This window comes from Mastigoproctus giganteus, chromosome 3, assembly GCF_048544385.1.
Source record: "Mastigoproctus giganteus isolate SK-2022 chromosome 3, ASM4854438v1, whole genome shotgun sequence".
In the NCBI taxonomy this organism is placed as follows: Eukaryota; Metazoa; Arthropoda; class Arachnida; order Uropygi; family Thelyphonidae; genus Mastigoproctus; species Mastigoproctus giganteus.
In genome coordinates, this window is record NC_143577.1 from 43083103 (window position 1) to 43100705 (window position 17603).

Genomic DNA, 17603 nt, shown 5'->3' on the forward strand with positions numbered 1-17603 from the left:
CTCGAATCATTATAATTTTTTATGAATGAAAGTGAGAATGTTGTTTCTCACATTATGTATCTAAGTTTCTTACTTCAACACGCACACATGGTTGCAGCTGATGTTCTCCGACGAAGCAACATTTTACATGGGTGGCTTTGTCAATAGATACAATTTTCACTCTTAGGGAGCAGAAAAGCCTAACACCATCCATAAACTAGACAACCGAAAAGTCAATGCCTGGTGCAGTCATATGCCTAAAATGATTATCGGGAACATTTTCTTAGGAATATTCTTCAGCTTTTGTGGCAGCACCACAGCAGGATTACCAACCGACTTTGGATATTCCAAAAAGATGGGACTCCTCTTCACTGGTTGCATGATGTTAGCTCCATTTTAGATGCGTGAGTGTTAGGCCCACGGTGAGAATGTGCGCTCTATTATGCCCATTTAACAAATGTATCTTAACCATATTTCCTATGGTTCTGGGTATATTCTTCTGTTCGCATTATTCAATAAAAATATATGTATCACATCATAGCTTCCCATTTTTGCATTTCAATATGGAAACCCTAATATTTACTGCTCAGGTATTTCTTTAACTTCTAAATATAGCTAGGCTACCCATCCTAAATCATTTCTCTTTCTAACAGAGAACTGTTATTAACGCCTTGCTATAGGTTCACAAGAGCATTATTTTTCAACGTACAGAAAAATTAGATTTGAAGTGGAACCCCCAAATCTTTTTATATATTTTAACGACAGTTTTTTCTCGAGAGTATACTAATAATACTTAATAGTATTAATAAGTATTAGCAAAATGATGCAAGGAAGCAATGATGATACAGCATTGCCCAAAAAATAAAAAATAAATTGAAAACCATTTTAAAGCCTTTATACACTTAAAAGTAAAAGTTATGTAGGCCATATTATTAAATTGAAAAACTGAACCACATGATAACATCGTTAAATTTCTGAGATGACGTTCGGTAAAATCAACGCAAACGCTAACTTTGGTCTCTTCCAATGTTTGTTTAGATGTTTAGAAATCAATGTGAAAATTGATAGCGTATGAAAATCGTATATTTATTTATTTTATTATTTATTGAAGTTAAAAATGGTCAAAACCAACCGTACTAACCTCAACGGTAGCACGCTTGTGGAATATGCCTGAGTTCAAATCCCATCAATGATACAAGGAATTTTATAGGATTTTTTATTTTTTTACAACGTGGCTGAGTTAGTCGGTCTCAAGCGAGGTTGCATAGTTTTATTCCTGGAAACTCGAATTTTTCATTCAGCAAACAGGCAAAATAATACTGCAGAATATGCGCAATTTTAGACACACAATACTGATGTCTCATCGCCCTCGTTTCTTTGGCACTTAACGCAAACACACACACACACACACACACACACACACTCACTCACTTTCCGTATTTTTAAGGTATTTTTCAATAAGCGATTTGATGGAAATAATTAGTATATAATTAGTGTTTAAACGTTGATAGCCTTTTTTGATGAGTTCTAGAGAAGATGATTATTTCATTTCTAAAAATCTCTGTGTTAATATATTTAATAATTTTATTTACTCTCTATTTCTCATTTTAATTGCCAGACTTTTTTCTCTCTATGTCCTGGATATTGTGAAACATTAAATAATTAAATAGGTTGAGTCTCAATTTTCTAGAACAATTATATTGTTATCCTTAGCACAGAAGCCCAGCCTTTAACACGTTGTTAAAATATTATGAACTCGAAATTAGAACAAGTCAGCTAATGTTGGCAATGGTCAAGGTAGTAGTAGTAGTAGTAGTAGTAGTAGTAGTAGTAATAGTAGTAGTATTAGTGGCATGTGATGAAAGAAAGCAAGTGTATGAGCTTATGCAGCATCAGCCAGGGAAAAAAAAAAAAAAAAAAAATCACACCACACACCATTCCTTCCAAATGCCTGTCCAGTTTCTCCTTAAATTTATTTAACCTATCAACTTCCACAACGACAGATGGAAGTTTGTTCCAGCAATTAACCACCCTCTGGCTAAAGGCAAATTTCCGCACATCTATTCTACATCTGTCTTTTTTAATTTGAATTTATGCCCCCTTAGGTTCGTAATCTGAACAAGTGGAAGGATCCCATCCGAATTCAGCGTGCTCAACCAATTCAAGGCCTTATACACCTCAATCAGACCACCGTGCAGGTCCCTAGTCTCCAGCCACTGCAATTTGCAGAACTTAAGTCTCTCTTGGTAAGAGGATCCCTTCATTCCCCTCACCAATCTTGTCGCCCTTCTCTGTACTCGTTCTAGCAACAACTTTACATCCTTCCTCAAATGAGGCCCCAGACCTGTACGCAGTACTCAAGGCGTGGCCTGACCATTGCCTTATACAGAGGAACAATGACCTCCTTTTCCCTGCTAGCAAAATTCCTATATATCATTGACAAAACCCCATGACCTGCCCTGGCAGCCTGTCTGCATTGCTCAGAAAACTTCATATCTGACTGCACAATTACTCCCAGGTCTTTTTCATTTTCTATCACCTTAAGTGTAGTACCACACAGTTGGTACGTTTCTCTGAGGTGACTTCTACCCATATTAGCATTAGCATTAGCATTAGTAGAGGCATATGATGCAAGAAAGCAAGCTTATTCAGCATCAGCCAAAAAAAAAAAAAAAAACCCTCTCCCATTTCACCCCTCCGTTCGTTCGAAATACCTGTCCAGTTGAGTATATGCAGTACTTTGCATTTGTCAAGGTTAAACTTCAGTTGCTACTTCTTAGCCCATCTGCCCAAATTTTCTAGATCCTGTTACAGTAGCACACTGCCATTACTGTCATTAACAACCTGCCAACCTTTGTATCATCTGCAAACTTCGATACTAAGCCTGATATACCTTCATCAATATCATTGATAAATATACATGAATATACAAAACAACAGTGGACCCAACACCGAACCCTGTGAGACTCCACTAATAACATTAGTCCACGAAGAGCAGCACCCATTGATTACCACCCTCTGTCTTTTCCCACTTAACCATCCTTTTATCCATAGTAGCAACTTACCCTTAATACCATTATGCTCCCATTCTGCTCCAATTTGTACAATAGTCTTCCATGCGCAACAGCGTCGAAAGCTTTCCTGAAATCCAAATATATGATATAAAAATTATTTTTTGCATCCAGTTCCTTTGTAACCACATCATAATATCCTATCAAATTTGTCAGACAAGACTTTCCCTTAACAAACCCATGCTGTGTCTGAATTATTGCTGCAGCTTGTCTAGATGATCTTGCAATGCATCTTTAATCAGTGACTCCATTATTTTACCCGGAACAGAAGTTAAACTAAACTGGTCTGTAATTACTCGTGTCACCCTTCGATCCCCCTTTGTGAATTGGGGACACATTTGCACATCTCCAGTCCGTGGGGACCTCCCCCGAGTCCAAGGATGCTCTCATCCTTGTTGAACAGTTTCTTTAACAACCTGTTTCTTTAATACATGTTCCATATATTTTTGTATTTCAGAGAAATATGAATAAATCAATTGTGTTTATATTGATTTTCCTGTTTTCTAATAACAGATTATCCTAAAATTCCAACTGTTCAGATAAAACATTAAGGTACTTTATTTTTAAAATACTTTATTTTTAAAATACTTTATTTTGAAAATACTTTATTTTGAAAATAATACTCAAATTAGTAAGTTATTTCTTTTATGAATAATAGCTTTTTGTGATATTATTTTTTGTAATGGATATTGGAATTTTCTTCATAGTTTAAATAAATAATTATCAAAATCACAGGTTAAGTTACTAAGAAAGAAAAATATCAACCACAAGGAACAAAAAGGGTTGAATTTTATTTTAAATAAATGGAAGTACATTTTGAATGACCGACATATCAGAATGCATTTTGGGAAGTGATATTTTAAGAAAAAAAAGTAACACGTTTTCGTATATACAACAAAAAAGTAGCCATACATGACAACATAAAGAGAAATAGTTTTTAATATGTTGGGCTAAAAAAAAAGTTATGTACAGAGAAAATTGGGAAGGGACACACACGATTTCCTAAAATCGAGAGAATTGATAAATACTTGATTTTAATAGGGTTATCACTAAGTAAAACTATGACACATAAAGTACATGGTAAGAAACATTTCGCAAATAAATACCACATCATTCAGAAAATGAAATTGAACTTGTCAGATAAATTAGTTTCCTCATAAGCAAAATATACTTTTCCTGTGATCGCTTATCAGAGATTCCAGTCGTTAATAAATATATTATACACACAGGAGCGTCCCGTCTCCATAAATACAAATGACTGGATAGAATATACAGCGTATTAAGAGGTATTAGCTGTAATCAATTCGATGAACCTTATTAACCTTGTAGAATTAGATTGAGGAAAATTACATTAAATTAATAATTAACAGGAATCTTTTAGTAGTAGCAATTATTGTTTTGTAGCAATTATTATTTTACTCTGCTAGTTTTAAAATATGAATGATGCAATTTGCAATAACCATCCTCTTATTGGATTTAAGAAGTTAATGATGGTGGAGTTATAACCTTAGAATTACAATTCGTTTTCTGTACACCATAGAGGTACCCGCATCTCGATAGCGATGGCATTTTCAAGTACAGTATTATTTACTTCGTATATACGTTTAGTTACTTTATTTTTATACACGAATGGAAACAGTAGGAATCTGTTGATTGGTTTTATTTGAGAATTAGAAGATCCTCATCTGGTCTTGTAATTTTTCAAATAAGAATTATGAGAGGAAATTTGACTTCAAATGATATCTTATTGAAAAATATAGGCACGCCTTATTACTCGGATGCCAAGATATAGTCTTAACATATCATTATAAGTTGTGAATGTACTTTCAACGAGTCTTAAAATATAAAGTTCCTGCTTAGCTGAAAGGCTATTTTGAAATATTTATCATCACAATATTTGTAACTCTCTACAATCAACTTATTTTACGATGCAGGAGTTTTTAAAATATGAATGATCCCTGCTCCTTTTGTTAGTCGGTGGTCACGAAATAGCAAAATTAGTTTTTTGTCTTATTGCTCAATTTTTTAAAATTTTTATTTTTGCTTGCATATCATTCCACTGTTGTTTTCATCAAAACAAATTGGAGAGCGTCTAAATGTATCAAAATCATCAAAGGTGCTCTTCTACGAGCAGTTCTGCCTTTTATCCTTTGCAGGAACAAACGAAATATTTCCAATTAATTATTCAATAATTCAATACATATTCTGCATATATCATTCGATTTGAGATACACAATTCAGCTACATATCGAAATTAAACTTTTCCATAATTCGTTTTAATTTATAACGTAATATTGTTTCACAGAATTTGCCATATAAAAGAGAAATATGAAATGGTTTATATCAGCTCTTTTGAGATAAGTATAACTCAATATTACAGTGAAGCCATAGACTATCATTTCGATTGTTCTTTAATCTCTACAAACCAGTCCGAAATTCATTATAAGGTTATTTTATACTAGCACTTATCAGGTTTTATCCACATTTATTCTCAAGGGTTTATCATTTTGAACAACGTACATTTGAAAGAACTTTGTCGTTCTTGTTCTTGATGCATGTCCAAAAAGAAAACACAGTTTGCATTGGGTTAGTATAGATTACCAGGCAGATTTAGTTAAAAGTAAAATTTATCTTTTAATAAACAAAAAATTTTGAGACTACTTTACGACTACTTTGAATTCATAACAACATTTTAGATGCATTTTTAAATACTATATGAATAGTAAATAATTTTTTTCTTAATTAAAACAGTATTATAAGACAAAATAACTTGTTATTTATTACAATGGGATCTTCATTTGCAACCGAAAACCGGCAATTGTCATTTGACTACTATGATTACCTTGATCAGAAGAAGTTATACAATATAACTAATATTTTGGGGGAGTTGAAAATAAATAAATAACATTTCTGTATCTGTGTATTTTAAAATACCTTTTTTAATCGATTTTAAGTGTGATTATATCAGGAAACAAAACGTCAGTCTATGGTTTTCCTGATAAATTCATTGCGTATTAAAATATTTCATAATAAAAAAGGGAAAAAAAGCGCTCAATTCGGGTTTTTTTTATGTCTTCATGTTGTTTCCCAGCGGCTAGTCAGGCATAAATATGGAATGTATTACATAGGCTGGAATGCAACATCTCTGTCATTCCTACTTGAAATATGATGATTTATATAAACAGTGGCATCAAGCAAAAATAATTATCATTCGAGTCATGTGACTTGGCAAGCACTCGGATATCGTCGATAATGCCACCTAAAGCTGGAACACCCTTTATAAGAGTGGTGTGGCGCTAACATCCATCCTTACTTCTTTCGCAGATCCACGACAAGCAACGGGAGGCTGAGTGAGGAGTTTCACTTGCTGCTTCTAGCAGTCACACTCAAGGCATTGTAGTGTTGGCCAGCAACAAAGTCCAGAAATTGTCCGTTATGCATACTCTGATTTCACTGTGTTTTATATAACATCAAGTCCAATACAAGACAAAGAGTCTATGAAATGGATGCCACAATCTCTGAGGTAGGCAGCAGAATTGAGCTGACTCCACAAGTTGAGATGTGGCATCCAGGCACTGAAACTAGCAAGGTTTGAAGATGATTTCAGCATAAAGTTCATCTTGGATTGGTTGATCGCAGTAATTCCTGATAGAGTTCAGATTGTAAGAAACGAATATAGGCATCTTGTTCCATTATTCCTTGAATCCTTCTTTGGGCATGGTCAAAGGAGCCACGATCGGGATTGGATAGACTATTCATAATGGACGTCCGAGTACTGGAGTCAAGATTCACCTGTAGAACAAAAACAAAGATCTTTTAGACCTACAGAGAGGAAGAAGAAAAAATAGTAAAAATTCAAAATAAAAATTATCCTATTATTACTGATCTACAGTAACTTTGTCAATTTAAAATATTCAGATGGTTCTGTTCATTTAAGCTCTTAAAATTTCATTTAAGACATTTAAGATCAATATCAGGCTTCAGTATCATGATGAAAACGGAAAAAAGCTAGTTGACCGTTATTTTCAAGGAAAATTTCTTAACAGGTGGTTATAAAGTAGTGCTACCTGTAAGAATTCAAAACCTTTAAATGCATTGGTCAGTTTTACATAGAAATTTCAGGAATAGATGCAGTGCCATACTGAAGTTTTGTTTCACAGAATTAAAAATCTACCAGATAGTGCTGTGTCACTTATTGAATACAAAATTGGTTCATTAGTTTGTCCTTCATACACAGAAACGGCACAGCATCGAGCCAAACATATTAAGAAAGCTGGAAGTCTGTGAACAATATGAACAGTGATACGAAGAGTGCAAAGATTTGAGGAAACAAGCAATATGGCAGATAGCAGATGAGGCTGAAGACCACTAATGTTTTCTAGCTGTGAAAACAATAGATCCATCTATAAACTGGCAGGCTATGACATCAGCATATGGATTAGAGAGACAGACAGACGCAGTTGTAGGGTTTTAGGTGCATCAGCAACTTAGGCCATATTGCGCCATATACAATGTCTGTAATTTGCGCGTTTTCTTTAGTCAATTTGCTGTTTGCTAGACGACAACAAACCAGAGTTTGAAAAACTATGCTACCCTCGCCTGAGACCGCACATATAGATCAGTGTTCTATGGAAGCTTGCCGAATACATTTTGAATAGCTTGATCTAATTATCTAAACAAAATTAGCAAACCATAATGCAGTGTTACTTTCAAATGCATATTGATTAGGCAGGTTGAAAACTGCATTAGTTTGCTGCAAACAGATGCATTTTAGCTTTTCCTCAACAGGAGAAACATTTTAACTTCGCCTGTTGTTTCTATTTTTGTTGCAATTGCCCAACGCTCAGCGATCATTTAGGATTCTGAAAATCTAAGTGTAGTCATAATAATTAAAGGGTCACTGCATGATGTGACTTTACTGCCGGGTTACCACTGATTCCCCACTTTCACCCTCTTCTTTGAGGGAGGGAAGGAAGAACGAAACCACTCCATGTAGGTGTGCTAAATTTCATATCCATGTTTCGAGAAGAAGCCTTCTCATCAGTGTAATTCCAGTTGTACTTATTTAGTTGGTAACCAAGACCTGTTTCCTAGCGAATTTGGGTATTTGTAATTAATTATCCGTTTTCATTCTAGGATTTTCCAAATCCTACAAATACTTTCCTTATTTCAGATCCCTGTTTGGACTCAACAATAGATTTTTAATTTCTGGATATTTAAATATATAATTTCATAACCATCCTGTCGGAAATGTGGAAGATTTTGAAACGAACTCATTTCAACACTTTGATATTAAAATTTGAAAAAAATTCACGCTGTTCAAAAGTTATGATAATCATAATAATATTAATAATATAGAAATTGATATTAAAAAGGTTAAAATTTGTTACACAAAGCAAATAAATATTCGTGAGATTATTTTTCATTATCATTTACAAAGACGTAAATTTTAGTTTGCATTAAATCGAAATTAAATTTTACTGTATAATTATTAGTTACTTGTGTATAAATTTTACAAAATACATTTCCATTAATTAATAGATGTCTAAAAATAATAGTTTTTTTCTTACCTCTTTGGGTGACTGTACAGCTACAAAATCGTTGTAAATCTTGCGTGCCTTGGAAGACAATTTTGTCGCCCTAGATTTCTTGAAATCCTCACAAGCAAGCCAAAACTCAATATTTTCCTCACAAAACTCCCGGGATAGAAAAGCTCGAAATAAGGAAAGTCCATCTACATAGGAACAAATAATAATCATTTACATGATATTTCTTTGAGTTTTTCTATAATTTTATATTTCTTTGTCAAAGGTCATTTATAAAGTTATAGAAAATATTGTCTAAAGATAACGGAAACTGGAGGCAGCTTACAGTTAAATATTATTATTTTTTGTTATTATATTTTTAGTTTTTTTTTTACTTATTGGAAATTTAATATGATCGTTATTCATAACTCTTCCAATAAACAAATAAGCCCACTTATGTCGAAATATAGTGTGAAATATTTAATGTTAGGCATATTTTTTCGTGATTGGCTAGGAAGAATGATGCCTTTTGTTCTACGCATTCATAATAATCTTCCAAATTCTAAAAGCTGAGATAACCAAGTTTTCACCGTTGGTAACACACCAAAAAACTTTTCTTACTGCGGAAAATTCCATCATACAATTTGCGCCCAACATTAGCTGAATCATACAAACAGTTGTAAAGAACCCTCTTTTGGACTCTGCTTCGTAATAGGATGAATTTATCGTTGAAAATGTTGCTCACGATTAGGTAGATTTAAGGAATGATTACATTAGGATATACTGAAAATCGAAAATAAATGATATTTTCTACTGAATATTAATAGCCTTAGCAACTATCAAACTTAGTTATAAATTAGGTTAGGTGTGCATTAATTAAGGGCTAAAGCAACTAAGGCAACGAGGCGTCAGTATGTTGCGTCTGTAATCACGTCTTTTTTCGGTCGGTATACTGTTTACTGGATGAAAAATCCGAGTTTCTGGGAGAAAAAACTGCAAAATCCTCGCCTGACATCGAATATCTTAACCATATTGTGAAAAAAGCCTATAAAAATTCCGCACGTCATTCAGGGAAACGAACTCAGGTGTTTTCCATCCGGTGTCAGAGGTCGTTAATTATAATTACTGTGCTACACGCAATAGCAACCTTTAATCACGGTTGAATGATATGAAACTTTCGTAGCTAAAACATGATGTTAAAATGCGGAAGCAGGAACTCTATGAGATGAATACCATTTTAGTTCATTTTCCGTATGAGACGTGGTAACAATCTGAGCATACGGGATTAAATGTATCCATATTTAATCCTGTATGCTCAGATTCGATTTTGTGAATTTTTTCTCCTTATTACAGTCCAAGTTGCTTTCTATTTGAAGTCATCAGTTACTTAAAATACGAGTGAAGTTATACTTTAATTCTCCTGCTCACTTCAACGGCACAATACTTTAAATTTACAGAAACTTTGAAATTAAATGAAAAATTTGTAGTATAAAATGTACAACTCGTGATGGTAACTTTACAATATGTTAAAAATTAGTTAAAACTAGTCGGCTTTACTAACGCAGTGATCAATAACATACATCCATTTAATACGAAATGTAATTTGAGTCCATTATCGATTAAACTTATTAAATTAAATTAAATCTCTGCTGAAATCAGATATCGATTTACTTACATTTACTGGCCATCAATTCATGAAAAGATTCTGCCCACTTCTGAGCTTCCTCTGGTGAAGGTCTGACAGACGGTTGAAGTGAAGTATCAGTATGACGACGCCTTAGGAAACTTAGACGCAGCTTCATGTCCTGAGCACTAAAAACAACATCAAATAACATATTAACTAAGTTGTAACAGCATTTATAAATCAATAGTGATTAGACAAAACGAAAGAGAGAAATTTCAACAGAATAGGAAAGAACGGTTTGTTTTTTCAACACTAAAGCAGAAAAAAATGAAGACAAAGAATCCAGTGGGAAGATAAAGGTTGATGAAAGTCCCTTTTAAAAACGTTAATGACTACCATATTAACTGCAGCTGTAATATCACACTGACAGGATTATAAAAGTATGTGTAAAGAAGATGGCAGATGGACAAGTGTTTGCAACCCTTGAACAGTGCATTGCTTTCAAACCGCGATTGGCCATTGCGACCAAAAGTACTCACAACACCAACGCTCTTTTATTTTAGATATTTCATTACCATATTTCATTACCAAGATGGTAACTTTAGTACTCATGACAACGCTAGTTACAATACTAAGAAAATGGGTGTTGTGTCGGCATTTGTACCAGACAGAAAAGGAGAGAAAAATCTGTCAAATTTATTATTATTAGCAATTAGATATCTGATATAACACAGTGTTCGGCGTAATCTGCACTGCAATAGTAATCTTTCCACCGCCCCCAGTAAATAAACGTATGAATAGACATGACTGATAAAATCCGACTCTGTCAGATCTTATCAGCTTGGAATACTGACCAGCAGGGCATCGACTTTCATTAGCGCTTCTAATGTGAATAGCTTTATTGACATCTCAAAGTTCAGTGAATGAATTCATTGAATTTTTCACGCCATTGTATAATTCGGATACCGCTGCTTTCATAAGATATAACAGAACTCATAGCTGAGAAGGAAAATACCGATTTTACATACAAGTATTTGTATATAAAAAAAAAGGTCTTATCCAAGTTTGCGAAAAATAATTCCCATAATTAAAATGAGACAATTTTATGAGCATCGCGAAATTTTTATTTGTCCAGAGAAATTTTAAAATTCATGCTTGATACGTGTTTCTTCAGAAGACTCTTTTATTGGCCGAGTGAGAAGTAGGCTACTGTTTATTAGTTATGATTTAAAAAGCAGAATACAAAACTGCACTTACAGTGTTTTTCTGGGCCTCCTGTTCTGTTTGTCTTCTCCATCCTCTCGAGCACAAGTGGGAGTCGATTCAGCTGACTTTGTTTTGGCCACAGGCTGTACAAAAAAATATGATTACGTCAGAAAAAAATTTAATTATCATCATATTTTATTTTATACAAGTATTATACAAGTATATAAAAATTGGCATGAGATGCATGCCAATTTTTTTTTTTTTTTCAGGCACGATAAAAACGAATAAATTCTGATAATTTACAATACGCCATCCTCGCGGTTAGCACAGTGGTCACGATCACCATCCTCCCACACCATGCGAAAGAGGCCTGAGTCGAATCGCGTATTGACGTGAAGGACATTCATTGGATTTTTTTTTTTTTTTCACACTGTGGCCGAGTTAGTCGGTCTCAGATATATAAAGCGTGATTTTATGAATTTCTGTTTATATTTCCGGATTATTACATACGTTCAGAGGATACAAGAGCATTACAGTATTACTTGTCACACTAGTTCTAACGACGGTCAATTCAAACGCGTGTACTTTTCTTGACTACTCGGCTACGGCCCCAGAAACAGATTTTTCGCATAGCAAGAGGAATCGATGAATATACTTCTCATAGACTTTGCTACTTTGGTGCTTAATACCAAGCAATCATCTAGTCACAGCAAGGAATTTTTTTTTTTTTTTTTGTATGTGTGTAATTTTCCCATACTAATATTTGGCATGCATCTCTTATTATTCATAAAATTTAATATATTATTTAAAGAATCAAATGCTGTGAATCATATAAACCACGCGCTATAATTTTTTATAATCAGGATAAAGCCTTGTATTCATTGTTCGAAATAAGGAATGGTACATTTTTTGATCGAATGGGTATTATAAAATATAAAAAAGTAATGAATTACAAATAGGGGAAAATAAAATCTTTGATGTAGTGTCAAGTTTAAATAGCAGTTCTTAAAACTACAAATGATTCGAAACACCACTTTGACAATGAAGTCCACACTACTGAAGTTCACTAGTGGAAATGAAAACACACGATGATAAATTTGATAATTATTTTCTAGTACCTCTGGGATTCTATAAAATAATGGCATAGTCTGTATCAGAGCCACTAATAATAATGCAAAACCTGTACATAGTGTTACTAATCTGGCATTATTTCAAATTTCAAACAAAGCTGCACAAGTGAGTCAACAAAAACGCCCTAGGTTACATAGGGTAGCTTCAAAAATACAACCACCCGTGTTTTATGCTTTCTTTGCACAACTGCACCCTTCAGAGGGTTTGGGATGGATAACACTGTCATTGAAACATAATAGCCTTTGTCAGCTGAAAAACTTGATCACTCCATTACCATTACAATAAAGGTACGTGTTTGCAAGACGTAATTTCGAGCCTTGTCGTGACGTAGGCTGTTCATTATGACGTCAGGAGGGTATGTCAAAGTTTGAGTCGTTGATCGAAACTGTTCTCCACCCGTCGTTACTATGGTAACGGACAGCCGAAGTAAGGATGGATGAAGTAGAACTAGTTCTATTGATTTTGCTATTTTCGTAGTGCCAAAATAAGGAAGCAGTGACAGTAGGTCATGGGGTACCCTGCAGTATGTCTATTCTTAGCAGCTGATTTAATCTACACAGTCCCAACAACACGATCACTCGCTATACAAACGTAGGCATCACGTGGACTTGAAACTCAGTGCTTGAAACTCAGGACTTGAAACTCAATAAACCTTATTTATTGAGTTATTGAATTAACTCCAACTATCGCTATGATTAATTTTGCATTTAAAAGAGCTGATTCTATTTATTTTCAGTTATGAATTGGCAAGTGAAAATGAACTTTATTCTTTTATTAGGAAAATAAATGAACTACATACAATAAATACACCCTGGCTGTAGAACAGTGAATATAATCCCAGGATGAAAAAGATCTAAGTTCGAATCCCGTCAATGAACACAAGGAATTTTTATGACTTATTTCACAACGTGGCTGCATTGCTCGGTTTCAGGCGATTGTATAGTTTCTCCTTGACTATCGGGTTTTTCATCCAGTAAACATCAAGCGTATCAAAGGCTATAACGCAAGTAAAAGACACAACATACCGAAGCCGCATTGCCTTAGTTACGCAGAGCACACCAAACAGTAATGACGATTAAATCGATACGGTGAAGGCTATTTTACCAAGAGAAATAAAATAAATTGAGAGGAAATGAATGGCAAGTAGAAACATAAATAATAATTTAACAATCACGATCTATGTCTGGGTGGCTCAGGTACCTCACTACCGTTGCGTGTGTGATGCATTTGCACGTGACATTTCCTTCTCTGTTAGGAACAGAGCCAAATGTAAAATAGTAAATGAGTACCAATGGCAATCATTTGCTTCAAAAAACGATTTCCTTGTTCTCTTTAACTACTAGAATCTTACTCCGGAAGCAACTACACTAGGAGGGGTAATGGTGTTGACTGGCGCCTAACAATAAAGTACAGCACACAGGGATAATGTACTTCCATTTTTAAACTTTTCTAAATATCTCCGAGGTCAGGAGCTCTTGATGTAGCAGCTGTGGATATCTGTAGTGCTCGTGTCTTTCCTCAATCCCTCCGCTGTCCGTGCCATATGGTTTATAGCACAGCTTCCGTTGATCACTGCTCGGTTCCAACCGTAGCACTGAGTGTATTTTGACGTCACGCTGGCCCTCAAAAAGATTAACTTATATATATCTCGATGTATGTTTGTTGTTTCCTGGTAGGACTTCGCGTTACTCCATAAGTTCATCCAGTACATCTTAACTAGTTCCTCTAAGTCATTATCGTTGTAACGGTAGCAGTTGTCAGCCAATGAGTAAATTAACTTAGTATGGGAATGAGGAAAGGATGGAGTTATATCTTTAGATTATCTTTTCTCCCCATAAGCATAGGTTTAGGTTACTGTAGAGAACAAATACGAAAAGATGAACGTTAGAAAAGGACAAGAGAAATATATATAATATTAAAATGTAATAAAGGATATCACTAATGATATATAGTTCCCCCGAAGTCATATATTTTCTATAAGAAACAAATAATTATTCAAAAAAACTTTTATAGAAAAAAAATTGCAAACAAATATTGTTAGTTTTTCTCTAGGAACGCTTTCGGTAAGGTTGGTTATTGTTTTTTAATTTTCTTAACGAATACGGAAATAAACACGGATTGTTTTCAAAATTGTTCCTCTAGGGAACTGAGATCTAAAGATTGCAGAGGCTACAAAAGACGTTTGAGAAAACACGATCTCCAAACATTGAAGCAGTAACGATTATTGCAAAATAGGATGTATGGCATTTTGTTGAGACCATATTTCTTAATACCCTATGTCATTCAGCTGATTAAGAAACAAAAAGTTTGGAAAATCTGTAGACAACACGGAATTTAGAGTATCTTCGGAGAATACTGGTCCAACCATCCAACGTGTTAAGAACACGTTGAAGTGTCTTAATGAAAAAATCCTGTGCGATATGACAAACTATTGCCAACAGATAAAGACAAGTAATGACCTGGACTTTATAAAATAAATCATCCAGTTCTATCAACAAATAGACAGTACTGACGCAGTAGGGGTGAAGTTTAAATTTGTGTGACAAGAGTTACAACAACCCAGAGGACAAGCGTCATAGTAATTTCCAAACATTTTTGCAACGCCAATTTCTGACAACTTGCCTAAGTTCTGGAGTCAATACAGCTGGCCTTCAATTTCGAGGTTCAGCGCAGACAGATCCTGTTTCAGTTTTAACAGATCCTGTTTCATAGTTTTCTAAATAACGGACTTCGCGGGCAAATGAACTGAAAAAATACAAGAAATGTGCTTTTTGAAAAGTAACTTTCAACGAGGAAACAATACTGGTATAAGCTAATCACCATCTTGGATTATTGGTAGTGTTGATATTAAACCAGCTAGAAAAAAGCGGTATTTGTTGAGTTTTAAACTTCTCTCCTTTCACAAAACGTTGTGTACCATACCAGTGGTATGTAATAAATAAAGCTTTTGGTTTCGGGTGAATGACCCTGTAATTACTTTTACACGCACATTTCTGAGATGTTAGTAGAAACAGAGCTTGAATTTCTGTCGGAGTCATTTTGAGGTATGGGAATGACCTTGGGTGATTACCCAGGGTTGGGGCCCTCGTGGTTGGCCCGTCCACTGATTAGGATCTTTGTCCTTCCACACGAACATCTGAAAGAAATTTTCTGTTTAGAGCAAAAATCAAAAGTGGTTCAATTTGCTGTCCAAACCAATTATAGAACGCAAGTTGCAGAGAGCTCCACAGACGTAGGGAAGGCTGGACCCAGCTTAACGCCCTCCCCCCCCTCCACAAGTAGTGATAAGACACTACAGCCTATAAGCAACAAATGAAAAGGTACATTATGTCTGCTACTGCAGGAAGACATGGAACTGCAAGAATATAAATCATCAATTCTAAATCCTAATTCATATGCGATGACGTTATTGTTTATATAGGGTCTAGCGTAAGTGTAAATTATGTGTGGAATCTTGGCAAGCGCCATCTTTTCCATCTTCAAACAGACAACAAAAATTCTTAAAGTACTCGAAGAATGCAACAAACATCGAAGACAAGAAGAAAAAAAAACTTATTAAGATATTCTAGTATTCGAGTTCGCTTATGCGAAATATGATATGATTGACAACAGCTAAATAGAGGTCACGACCTTCCCGTCATTCTCTCTCTCTTTATAAAAATGCAAAAAAACAAAACAAAAAAACGGAGGTTCACAGGTCCATAGATGACACAGACCGTTGTGCATGCGCTCGATTAGTCGCTGACCTCACTAAAAATCTCATTTGAAGCGAAGTGTTTCAAAACTGTACCAAGAGAGAGAGAGAGAGAGAGAGAGAGAGTCTCAAAAAGTATTAAATTACATACGGAGATAAGAGAAAAATGAACAGAAAATGTGGGATGGTGAACTTCAGCTGTGAAGCGGAGGTTAGATACGCTAGATTGTAAACTGAGAATTGGTGTTTACTAACTCAATAAACATGTCAGAAAGGACATTTTTATCATTCCTCGTAGCTCCTTGATAACATTTTAAGATAGATAGAGTTGAAAAGTTTCAATGAATATCACTAAGAATATGTTTTTATCAGCTGAAAATATGGGAATTTAGATTACGAAAAAATAAACCGAACAACTGGTTTTGAAGAAGCTGATTTCTTTCATTTTATATTTTCATTCAATTTTCAATTTTTTAGGAAAAAGTATATAAAATCTCCCCATCGTTTGCGTTACTGCGGCATAAAATATCCACCATGATTGAAAATTATTTAATTAAGATTTGAATTTCATCTCAGTAGAGGCTCTACTCGACCTCAAAGGACTTTTATATCTATACAATATTTGTCGATAGGACTAAGCCACATTTAAAATTTCAAGTTTATAAACTATAGGCTTAACTTTGAATTAACTCTGTTATACCACAAACAAAATTGCATTTCATACGTTTTAAATTTACTGAAAGTTTTCACTTTAGGCTGCACATAATTGGTCTCTACAGACTGGTGTTTTAAAAACATTAAGAACTAAGTGTCCTTGAGGGCAGCGATGGATAGCTTCGCTGCTCTCTCTCTCTCTCTCTCTCTCTCACACACACACACACACACACTGTGTGGCCCGGTTCTACTCCCGAAGAGGAAATTCGAGGACAGTTTCCTCTCGAAACGGGACGTTTCATGGGCTTCTTTCATAACGTAGTCGAGTAAATCAGTTAGGCAAAGGTTTCATTGTTTTTTTTCCCTGAGAATATACATTTTTCGTCTCTCAAAATAAGAAAATCGACCAATAGAATACGCGAAAATTAAAGACAGGATTAACTGACGACTCGCGGTCTTAGTTTTATAGACATAAATTCTTGGCAACCAAACTAAGACTGTTAAGTTAAAACAAAATAATAAAATTGTTTTATTAAATATAAACTGGAGGCCTTTTTTCTATCAACTTTCCTTAAAATGCTTAGCAAAGTAAATAAACAAAAGCAAATGTTGTCCGCCCTTGGTTGAACTTATAATCATAAGGGATCATATAGACTATTATAGTTTCTTAGAGCACCCTGTCTTTTAAAGTTTATCACTCGAGACAGTCTTGTTAAATT

At 34.5% G+C, this 17603-nt stretch overlaps 1 protein-coding gene across 4 annotated transcripts in view; it reads right to left on the bottom strand.

Annotated features, from left to right (window-relative positions):
* Positions 1-6083: 6083 nt before the first annotated feature.
* LOC150087907 (uncharacterized) overlaps positions 6084-17603 on the bottom strand; it is a 172297-nt gene continuing 160777 nt past the window's right edge. For all 4 annotated transcript variants that reach the window (XM_090369263.1, XM_090369264.1, XM_090369266.1 and 1 more), the window contains exons 3-6: positions 11457-11548; positions 10251-10387; positions 8621-8784; positions 6084-6842 (exon numbers count right to left, since the gene is read on the bottom strand). In XM_090369263.1, coding sequence (XP_090225389.1) covers positions 6666-6842; positions 8621-8784; positions 10251-10387; positions 11457-11548 — 570 coding nt within the window. In that variant the 3' untranslated portion in view covers positions 6084-6665. The remainder of the gene's footprint in view (positions 6843-8620; positions 8785-10250; positions 10388-11456; positions 11549-17603) is intronic.